This window comes from Vicia villosa, linkage group LG3 (genome assembly GCF_029867415.1).
Source record: "Vicia villosa cultivar HV-30 ecotype Madison, WI linkage group LG3, Vvil1.0, whole genome shotgun sequence".
Taxonomy (NCBI): domain Eukaryota; kingdom Viridiplantae; phylum Streptophyta; class Magnoliopsida; order Fabales; family Fabaceae; genus Vicia; species Vicia villosa.
Window position 1 is genome coordinate 135830446 of NC_081182.1, and position 11444 is coordinate 135841889.

An 11444-nucleotide genomic window follows, 5' to 3' on the forward strand; every position below is an offset into this window, starting at 1 on the left:
AGTGATCATGGAAAGGAATTTGAGAATCAAAAATTTGCTGATTTTTGCTCCTCTGAAGGTATACACCATGAGTTTTCATCTCCTATTACTCCACAGCAAAATGGGGTTGTTGAAAGGAAAAACAGAACCATTCAAGAATCAGCCAGAGCTATGATTCATGCTAAGAAACTCCCTATTTATTTCTGGGCTGAAGCCATGAATACTGCCTGTTATGTTCATAATAGAGTTACCTTAAGGAAAGGAACCTCTACCACTCTGTATGAGATCTGGAAGGGAAGAAAACCCACTGTCAAATACTTCCATGTGTTTGGTAGTAAGTGTTACATTCTTGCTGATAGAGATCACAGAAGGAAGATGGATTCCAAGAGTGATGAAGGGATTTTTCTTGGATACTCTACAAACAGCAGAGCCTATAGAGTTTTCAACTCAAGAACGAGGATAATCATGGAATCCATAAATGTGGTGGTTGATGATGAACACAAACAAGCAGATGTCACATATGATGTTGGAACATTCTGGGAACACGCAGCTGAAGAATCTAAGAAAGAAGATGATTGCAGCCCCACTATTGCAAAAGCTGAAGCTGAATCCTCTAACAAAGGACCATCTATAAGAGTTCAAAAAGATCATCCTAGTGAACTTATTATAGGAGATCCCAACAGTGGAGTTGTTACAAGGTCAAGAGAACAGGTCTCAAACTCCTGTTTTGTATCAAAAATTGAACCCAAGAATGTTAAGGAAGCTTTGACAGATGAGTTTTGGATTAATGCTATGCAAGAAGAATTAGGCCAGCTTGAAAGGAATGAAGTATGGGAGCTGGTTCCAAGACCTAAAGATACAAATGTCATTGGAACTAAATGGGTTTACAAGAATAAGTCAGATGAACTAGGAACTATAATCAGAAACAAAGCAAGGCTAGTTGCTCAAGGATACACTCAAGTTGAAGGAATTGACTTTGATGAAACTTTTGCTCCTGTTGCTAGACTTGAGTCAATTAGATTGTTGTTAGGAGTTGCTTGCATTCTGAAATTCAAACTATACCAGATGGATGTGAAGAGTGCTTTCTTAAATGGTTACTTGAGTGAGGAAGTCTATGTGGAACAACCTAAAGGCTTTGCTAATCCAAACCATCCTGATCATGTGTACAAACTAAGAAAAGCTCTTTATGGGCTGAAACAAGCCCCTAGAGCTTGGTATGAGAGACTAACTGAGTTTCTTAATAGTAATGGTTACAGGAAAGGAGTGATAGATAAAACTCTCTTTGTTAAAGATGAAGGAGGAAAGATCCTGATTGCTCAAATCTATGTGGATGATATTGTGTTTGGTGGGATGTCAGACACGATGATTAAACATTTTGTTGACCAGATGCAATCAGAATTTGAAATGAGTCTAGTTGGAGAATTAACTTACTTTCTTGGTCTACAAGTTAAACAGATGGAAGACTCAATTTTTCTCTCTCAGAGCAAGTATGCCAAAAACATTGTCAAAAAATTTGGGATAGAGAATGCTAGTCACAAAAGAACACCTACACCTACTCATTTAAAATTGTCCAAAGATGAAAAGGGCACAAATGTTGATCAAAGCTTGTATAGAAGCATGATAGGAAGCCTGCTGTATCTCACAACTAGTAGGCCTGATATTGCTTTTGCTGTTGGGGTGTGTGCCAGATATCAAGCAGAACCCAAGATCAGTCACATAAATCAAGTCAAGAGGATTCTGAAATATGTGAATGATACTTGTGAGTATGGCATGCTCTACTCTCATGGGTGTGAACCAATTCTCACTGGATATTGTGATGCAGACTGGGCTGGAAGTGCTGATGACAGAAAAAGTACTTCAGGAGGATGTTTCTTCTTGGGAAATAACCTCATCTCATGGTTCAGTAAGAAACAAAATTGTGTATCCCTATCTACTGCAGAGGCAGAATACATTGCAGCAGGAAGTAGCTGTTCTCAGCTCGTTTGGATGAAACAAATGCTAACAGAATATAATGTCACACAAGATGTCATGACATTATATTGTGACAACCTAAGTGCCATTAACATCTCAAAGAATCCTATCCAGCATAGCATGACCAAGCACATTGATATTAGGCATCACTTTATAAGAGATCTGGTTGAAGATAAAGTAATTGCCTTGGAACATGTTGCTACTAATCTCCAACTGGCTGATATTTTCACAAAAGCTTTGGATGCTAATCAATTTGAAAATTTGAGAAGTAAGCTAGGGATTTGTCTTTGTGAAGAATTATAGCAATTAACCGGGTGTGGGGCCAACAGTATCCTTCTCTCCAAATATTTGTTATCATTACATATTAAAGTGTATTTTCCCCCTCTTTTACACCTTCTCCAAACGGTTCCCATTCCCACAAAACCTATTTTCGGCATTCACGCTACCTCTCTGATTCGCTGCATTCACAAACCTCTCTCCATCATTCCATTCACTCTCAACATGTCTCAGACCTCTCCCTCAAAGAACACTACTCCTCGCTCTGAAACTGCATCCGACTCTAGGGCACCAAATATGGTAGGTGATCAAGATGTTGTACTGGATGTTGTGCCATTGAACTCGGTCCCAGCCATTGATCCTGTTGGTAGTATACCAATAAAGATGCATGCAAGAAAATCAACTGGTGGGTCTATTCCAGAAACGTTCTCTGCTAGGGATAAAGAAGGGACTGCTTATGTCCACAATGCAATCGCAGGCCTTGTCACAAGAATCTTGAATGAAGGTCACAAGGTAGAAGGAATATCTGTCCCTTTAGCCCAAGCTCCTGCTCCTGAGAACAACAAAGATAATCAGGTTGATGCTAGCAAGGATCGTGTTGATGTTGAGACATCTGAAACCAACAATGTTGAAGGCTCTGATGCTAAAGATGTTGAAGCATCTGAAGATAAAGATGCGGAGATTCTTGAAACAGAGAAAGCTGAAGAAGTCACTGCTACTTCTCCTAAAGAGAAGGCTACTCGCCCTACTGACAATACAAATGATGTGGTGGATCTAGATAATCTTGATGATCCTATTGACATTGCTGATGATGACCTCATCTCCAGCATTTCCAACAGAGTCAAGGCTCGAAGGGGAAAGCAGGTTGATGATCAACATCCTCCCAAGACAAAGGTTGCTCCTCTAAAGAATGCCACCAAAGAAAATATCAAGAAGGTCTCTGCTGAGTCATCAAGAACTGAGAGCAAGGTTGCTGTGAAGAAGAGAAAAGAAAGAAGTGTTTCTGACTCCGAAGACAATGTCCTAAGTGATGTCCCTGACATCCCTTCAAAGAAGAAGATTGCTGTCACAAAATCCTCCACAAAGGTCCGTGATGTTCCCTTGGACAACATTTATCTGCACTATGCTTCAAATGCTATCCAGTGGAAGTTTGTTTATCAAAGAAGGCTGGCTCTGGAAAGAGAACTTGCAAATGATGCTCTAGAATGTCAAGAGGTCATGAAGCTCATCAAATCTGCAGGTTTGCTTAAAACTGTTACTCATTTTTCTAAATGCTATGAAATGCTCGTGAAGGAATTTATAGTGAATTTGTCTCAAGATTGTGCTGATGGAAGAACTGAGGATTTTCATAAGGTGTATGTTAGAAGAAAATGTATAGATTTTTCCCCTACTGTTATCAACCTCTATCTAGGTAGAGATGCTGAGGCTCAACCTGAGCTTGAAGTAACTGACAATGAAGTATGCAAAGTTATCACTGGTGGTAAGGTTAAGAAATGGCCCATAAAGAGTAAATTGTCTGCTAGTCTTTTGAATGTCAGGTATGCCTTGCTGCACAAAATTGGTGCTGCAAACTGGGTGCCTACCAATCACACTTCTACCATTGCTGTTGGCCTAGGTAGATTCATATATGCTGTGGGAACCAAGACAAAATTTGACTATGGGACCTACATATTTGATCAAACTATGAGGCATGTTGGTACTTCTGCTACCAAGCTACCCATTGCTTTTCCATCCCTGATATGTGGGATAATCCTCAAGCAACACCCTGGAATTCTGAAAGCTAAAGATTCTATATGTAAAAGGGAGAGTGCTTTGTCATTTCACTATAAGCTGCTCCAAAGGTCAGATGACATAACATCTGCTGGGACATCACAACCCAGCAAGTCTGTGAACAAAACCTTTCTCATTGCTGAGCTGAAAGAGACTTGTAAGGAGTTGGACAACAGGAAGATGAAGCTTGAAAAGCTCATTCAAAGTCTTGAGCAGTCTGCAGATGATGATCATGCTGGTGGAAGCGATGGTGACAATATGGATGAAGACAAGGGTGCTGATAGTGGTGATGAGGAAGAGGCCGAGGATGGTGAGGGTACTGAAGATACTGGGAGTAGTGATGCTGATGAAGAGACTAGTGGCTCTAGTGATGAAGAGACTGATGGTTCTGACAATTAGCTCTTCTTCTGGTGTTTCTTTCATACTGATCTTCTGTTTGTGTTTGGCTCCTTTTGTGGCTAAAAAGGGGGAGTGATGGATATTTTGGTTGTTGGTTATTTTTGTTGGATATTGGTTGTTGGATATTTTGGTTGTTGGTTATTTTTGTTGGATATTGGTTGTTGGATATTTTGGTTTTTTGTTGTTTTCTGATATTTTGGATGTTTTCTGGTTCTCCTTGACAATGATAAGTGGTATTCTGTAACAGATGATTAAGTAGATGTTTTCTGGATTTCTGGTGATTAATCAAGCTGGCTGTTGTTTGCCTACAGAATTTATTTTTCTGTATTGTTTGCCTACAAAATTTATTTTTCTGTATTCTTGGTGTTGTTGGCTGCTGTGTATGCTCTGATATTATATGGTTACATCTATTCGTGTTTTAGCCAAAAATTTGCCAAAGGGGGAGTTTGTAGATGTTGTTGATTGGCTGTAATTTTTGGTAAAACTCATTGTGATTTTATCATGTCAAAACTGGTGTCATGACATGCATTCTACTGTTGTGAAGTTTTACTTATGCAGGCCTTTACCTGATGTCAAGGCCGATGTCATGACATTCGTAGCTGTTACGTCTTATTATGTTACTAATTATGGTTATGTGATCTGTTAAGATCCTATGCGCTTTACTTGGAAATATTGGATTTTGATCTGTTCCAGGACGTCTTTAATTGCTCTTATTTTAGGTTCCTTGATTTGTGGAAATTAGTTTTATTAGGTTTAAAACTAATTCGGATCCAAGGCCCAGCTGCTGCGTTTTCTGAAGGCTATATATATTATGAAGAAGCTGCAGACCGGATTAGGGTTTTGGTATTGAGAAGCTTTAAGAGTTCTTCGTGTTTAAGTTTTTGCGTTCTAGCTTTCTTGTAATCCAAACAATCATCATGATGATTGTCTTGGTCTAGGTGTTTTTGTTTGAGTTGTAAGAAGTACTTGAAGCTTTTAAGCAAGAGTACCATTGTACTTGATTGAAGCTTTTAAGCAAGATCAAGCTGTGTCTTTGAAGTGTGTCTTCTATCCATATTCATTGAGCGTTATTCATCACTGCTGTGATTGAGGGGGAGTGAGTGGAATCTCTGATCTAAGTAATATTAGGTTGAAGTTGCATTGGGTAGATATTAAGTGAAAGGAGTAATCTTGAACTGTATTACCTTAAATTGATATTACTTATAGTGGACTTCCTCCCTGGCTTGGTAGCCCCCAGATGTAGGTGTGTTTGCACCGAACTGGGTTAACAACTTTCTTGTGTTGTTATATGTTTGTTTACTTCTTGTTCATTTGTTTAAAAAATATTCAGATAGTAATGTCGTGACATCCTGTTCGACATCGCGTGTCTGAGTCCAGAATTTCAGGGAGGACTGCTTCCATACCGTAGACCAGAGAGAAAGGGGTTGCCCCTGTGGAGGTGCGTACCGAAGTTCTGTAACCGTGCAAGGCGAAGGGAAGCATTTCATGCCAATCCTTGTATGTCTTCACCATCTTCTGTATTATTTTCTTGATATTTTTGTTCGCAGCTTCAACAGCGCCATTCATCTTAGGCCTGTATGGTGAAGAATTATGGTGTTCAATTTTGAATTCTTTGCACAATTCTTTCATCATATTATTGTTCAGGTTCGACCCATTGTCAGTAATGATTCGGTTTGGAATCCCATATCGGCAAATGAGGTTATGTTTGATGAACCGGGTAACCACTTGTCTTGTTACATTAGTGTAGGAAGCAGCTTCGACCCACTTGGTGAAATAGTCAATGGCGACCAATATGAATCGGTGTCCATTAGAGGCTTTGGGTTCGATCATTCCTATCATATCAATCCCCCACATTGCGAATGGCCATGGCGAGCTTAATACATTCAGCGGATTTGGTGGTACGTGTACCTTATCAGCATATATTTGGCATTTATGACATGTCCTTGCGTGTTGGAAACAATCAGCTTCCATGGTTAGCCAGTAGTAACCTGCTCTTAATATCTTTCTCGCCATAGAATGTCCATTTGCATGAGTCAGTCCCAAAGGTTCCTTCATGGACCTCCTTGATGATCTCTTTGGCCTCATTCTTATCCACACACCTTAGTAACACCGAATCATAGTTTCGCTTGTATAGGACATTACCGTTTAGGAAGAACTTAGATGCCAATCTTCTTAGCGTCTTTTTGTCAATTGTGGAGGCATTTTCTGGGTATTCTTGTTTCTCCAGGTATTCCCTAATATCATGGTACCAGGGTTTGTCATCCGCTTGTTTCTCGATCGTAAGGCAATAGGCTGGTTCGTCAAAGTGTCTGACCGTTATCCGAGGTTCGTGATTTGGCCATGTTACTTTAAACATAGAGGAAAGTGTTGCCAGCGCGTCGGTCATTTGATTTTCTTCCCTTGGGATATGGTTAAAAGTGATGGTCTCAAACTCAGCCATTAGTTCCAGTATGAGGTCTCGGTATGGGATTAACTTTGCATCTCGCGTATCCCATTCTTTATTGACTTGGTGGATTACCAACGCTGAATCCCCATATACCTCGAGTAATTTAATCCTTAGATCGATCGCAGCTTCTAGACCCAATATGCACGCTTCGTATTCTGCGATATTGTTGGTACAGTCGAAACATAATCTTGCAGTGAAGGGTATGTGACGATTGTCAGGAGATGTCAAGACTGCCCCTATGCCATGTCCTAACGCGTTTGAGGCTCCATCGAACATAAGGGTCCACACCAATCCTGGTTCGGGTCCTTCATCGGGCCCAGGTATTTCATAGTCCCTTACCAGCATAATGTCCTCATCGGGGAAGTCGAATTTCATAGACTGATACTCTTCGATGGGTTGATGAGCTAGATGTTCTGCCAGTACACTCCCTTTTATTGCCTTTTGAGTGACGTACTGAATGTCATATTCTGACAGTAGCATTTGCCATCTAGCGATTCTTCCTGTAAGAGCCTGTTTTTCGAACACGTATTTTAAAGGATCCATCCTCGATATTAACCATTGAAGGATAGAAAAACACTTAGAAAGGGGGGGGTTTGAATAAGTGTAGCTTTAAAAACTTGACAGATAAAAATAAATTGCACAGTTATTTTTATCCTGGTTCGTTGTTAACTAAACTACTCCAGTCCACCCCCGCAGAGATGATTTACCTCAACTGAGGATTTAATCCACTAATCGCACGGATTACAATGGTTCTCCACTTAGTCAGCAACTAAGTCTTCCAGAGTCTACTGATCACACACTGATCACTCCAGGAACAACTGCTTAGATACCCTCTAAGACTTTTCTAGAGTATACTGATCCACACGATCACTCTAGTTACAACCTGCTTAGATCACTTCTAAGACTTCCTAGAGTATTCTGATCCACACGATCACTCTAGTTCCTTACAACTTAATGTAATCAATCTAAGAGTATTACAAATGCTTCTTGAAAGCTATAATCACAAACTGTGATATTTCTCTTAACGTTTAAGCTTAATCTCACTAAAATATTACAACAGCAATGTAGTGAGCTTTGATGAAGATGAAGATTCTGAGTTTTGAGTTTGAACAGAGTTTCAGCAAGTTAATAGACGTTGTTTTTTTCAGGATCGTTAACCTTGCTTCTCATCAGAACTTCATATTTATAGGCGTTGGAGAAGATGACCGTTGAGTGCATTTAATGCTTTGCGTGTTCCGTACAGCATCGCATTTAATGTTATACGCTTTTGTCAACTACCTCGAGCCTTGTTCACGCTGTGTCTACTGACGTAGCCTTTAGTAGCTTTTAACGTTCCTTTTGTCAGTCAGCGTAGCTTGCCACTTGTACTTTCTTCTGATCTGATGTTTGTGAATACAACGTTTGAATATCATCAGAGTCAAACAGCTTGGTGCATAGCATCTTCTGATCTTCTGACCTTGAAGTGCTTCTGAGCGTGATACCATCAGAACTTCAGTGCTTCTGTTCTCTTGTTCTTCTGATGCTTCCATAGACCCATGTTCTGATTCTGCTTCGACCATCTTCTGATGTCTTGCCAGACCATGTTCTGATGTTGCATGCTGAACCCTTTGAGACAAAGCTTCTGAGCGCTGAATTATGCGTACTCTTTATATATTTCCTGAAAGGGAAATTGCATTGGATTAGAGTACCATATTATCTTAAGCAAAATTCATATTATTGTTATCATCAAAACTAAGATAATTGATCAGAACAAATCTTGTTCTAACAATCTCCCCCTTTTTGATGATGACAAAAACATATATAAATGATATGAATTTGCGATCAGAAAGAACAGACGGCAAAAGACAAATTACACAGCTATAGCATAAGCATATGAATATGTCTCCCCCTGAGATTAACAATCCCCCCCTGAGATAAATAATCTCCCCCTGAAATAAATACTCGAAGAACTTTAACAAAAGACTTCCCTGATTATTTCGGTAGAGACGATCATATAAGCTTCTGTCTTTAGAGAATTCATAGCTTCTGACTTCTGCTTCCATTGGTCAGCTTCAGAACTAGAATTTCTTTAGATCCCTAGAACACTCACAGCTTCTGATTCCTGCTTCCATCTAGGACAGCTTCAGAACTTGAATTTCTTTGATCTTCTGAACATTCACAGCTTCTGATTTCTGCTTCCATTTAGGACAGCTTCAGAACTTGAATTTCTTTGATCTTCTGAACATTCACAGCTTCTGATTTCTGCTTCCATTTAGGACAGCTTCAGAACTTGAGTTTTCTGGATCTTTAGAACATTCGCAGCTTCTGATTTCTGCTTCCCTCGGATAGCTTCAGAGCTTTGAATTTCTACCAACATCACTTCATGCTAGATTTGTATCAGAACATTGTTGAATGTACCAGAGCATCTTCTGAGCATCTCTACATCCTGAAATGTTACAGAACAAAAACTAAACGACAAAAGTCAGCATGAACGAGTTAGAACATAAAATGTATATTCGAACACATGATATGTATCAGAGCCATATAGGCTAAAATAATGTATCAGAGCAAATAGAATTTTGTCAAATCAAATAGACAAATATGGATCAAATTCTATTATCAGTGCTTCTGATTTATTCTTCTTTCTTGCTTCTGATCTGTGAAGCTTGACAGCACTCGGCTTGCTTCAGTTTCCATGGTTTTGCTTCTTGTGTTTGCTTTGCTTTGAAGATTCTCTTCACTTCTTTATACCTGCAAAACACTTAAACCATATAGAACTTGCAGTTCTTGTTAGTAAATGTGTGGGAGCTTTACCCAGCAACTGATAGATTAATCAAATCATTTATCATTTATCTTTCTCCCCCTTTTTGTCATATCATCAAAAAGCAAAAAAGATTCAGAGATAAACAAACGAAACACACGGAGGTAGGAGATGATTTCATTGAAGTTTAAACAGCAGGTATGGAAGTACATGAAGACAAGAAAGATCAGATGCACAAAGACAGATGCAACAAAAAGAAAGAAACAACATAGACTCAATCTAAGATGGCCCTAGTCTTGACAAGATCTTGGTCAGCATCTCTTGAACCATATTGTTGTGTCCTTCTTGCCTCACCATGAAAGCACTATACTCAGCATTGAGTGAGCTTTGCTCATCCTGTCTCTTCTGAATTTCTTCTAGAGTCCTTGCAAGACGAGAAGATTCATCAGAAGAAGCTTCACCGCTTTCAACCACAGGAATAGCATGTTGATCTGCAGCTTCCATAGATAGATCATTTGCAGGGATTTCCTCAACAGGATCTGATTTAGCAACATGATCTTCAGCATCTGCTTCTTGCATAGAAGCATCTCCATATTCTGCAGCAGGAATTTCCGAGTCTCCATTCTCAAGTGCCTGAAGAATGGCAGCTAGATTCCTGGGAGCAGAAGGACCTTCAACTTCTGGTGGGTCAACAACTTCTGGAATGACCAAGTTTGGATCTTTCTCAGAAGGGTTTTCCCTCAGATAGTCAAAGAGAGTCTTGAAATCTCCGAGCAGAACAGGATATTGAGGAATAAAGATAACAATATCCCTGCATGGATTTGCTTCCATTTCAGCAGCCAGTCTTAATACTTGCAATTCATCCACAAAGGGCTTCTCCTCAGTAGCAACACACTTTCTGAGAGGATGGTAGTATATACCATTATCTTCCTCCAGAAGGTAACCAGGGTAACCAGGGGCAGCAGCCACTAGTCTTTTCTGTACTCCCATTGCTTCTAATTGAAAATCCTTGCGAAATCTTCTCCAGAGATTTCTTGTAGAAACATCATCCAGACCATTTAGAAATGCATCCTTCAGAAGGTCTAGACTGCTAATCACCTCATGTCTGAAAAGTTCCAGGTAGGTATAGGGTTCAGGTTCAGGCGGATTGAAGGTGAATTTGTAGTCAGGGTAGAGAAGACAGTAAGGTTTGGATTTTCTGGTAGGTAAGGGATGGGATATAGAAGGTGGAGGTACGGTGGATGAGGAAGAAGGGATATCTGAGAGAATGATTGATGAGGATGGAATATCAGAAATGATAGATTGAGATGAGGATGGAGTGTTTGTAAAGGGAATTGGTGAGAAAGATTTATCAGAAGGAGTTGGGGGAAGAATACTTAAAGGTGTGGGGTTTAGAATGGGAGAGGAGAAGGATGATGGAGAAGGATTTGGTAAGGTGAAGTTTACTTTTGGTTCAGAAGGAGGTGATTGGAAAGATGGTTTAGGGACAGAAGGTGGTGGAGTAAAAACCTTTCTGGAGATTTGTACAGAAGAAGAAGATCTGGTTCTGCGAAAGGAATCTCTGATCCTTTTATCTCTTCTTTCTTCAGAGTCCACCTTGTCAGGATCATAGGTGACCCTCAACTTCTTGGCTTTCTCAGCCTCATCTTCTTGGGCTTTTCTTTTTAGCCTAGCCTTTAGTTCCTTCTGATCCTTCTTCAGAAGATCAGCCTTGGACGGAAGTAATCTGCCACGGATCCAAGCAGGATCAATATCTGATTGCTTCCTAACACAATCTTCCAGGTAGGACTTGACAACCTGATGCAGTTCTTCTTGAAACAGGGAGGCAAAACCTTCAGCAACAACTCTTCTTGAGAGAATGTC

At 39.9% G+C, this 11444-nt stretch overlaps 1 protein-coding gene across 1 annotated transcript; it reads left to right on the top strand.

Moving 5' to 3' along the window:
- The first annotated feature begins 444 nt into the window (after window positions 1-444).
- LOC131659011 (uncharacterized) lies at window positions 445-4395 on the top strand. Its single transcript, XM_058928257.1, has 3 exons — window positions 445-690; window positions 1462-1656; window positions 2461-4395. The coding sequence occupies exons 1-3, from the start codon at window positions 445-447 to the stop codon at window positions 4393-4395; spliced, it is 2376 nt and encodes a 791-aa protein (XP_058784240.1).
- The last annotated feature ends 7049 nt before the right edge of the window (window positions 4396-11444 follow it).

Bases quoted from the DNA above. Each gene is read 5' to 3' on its own strand.
- LOC131659011 (XM_058928257.1), top strand. From the start codon at position 445: ATGGAATCCATAAATGTGGTGGTTGATGATGAACACAAACAAGCAGAT. The intron at 691-1,461 runs GTCTCAAACTCC...TTTCTCTCTCAG, and splicing joins TTACAAGGTCAAGAGAACAG to AGCAAGTATGCCAAAAACAT. The intron at 1,657-2,460 runs GTGTGTGCCAGA...AACATGTCTCAG, and splicing joins ATATTGCTTTTGCTGTTGGG to ACCTCTCCCTCAAAGAACAC.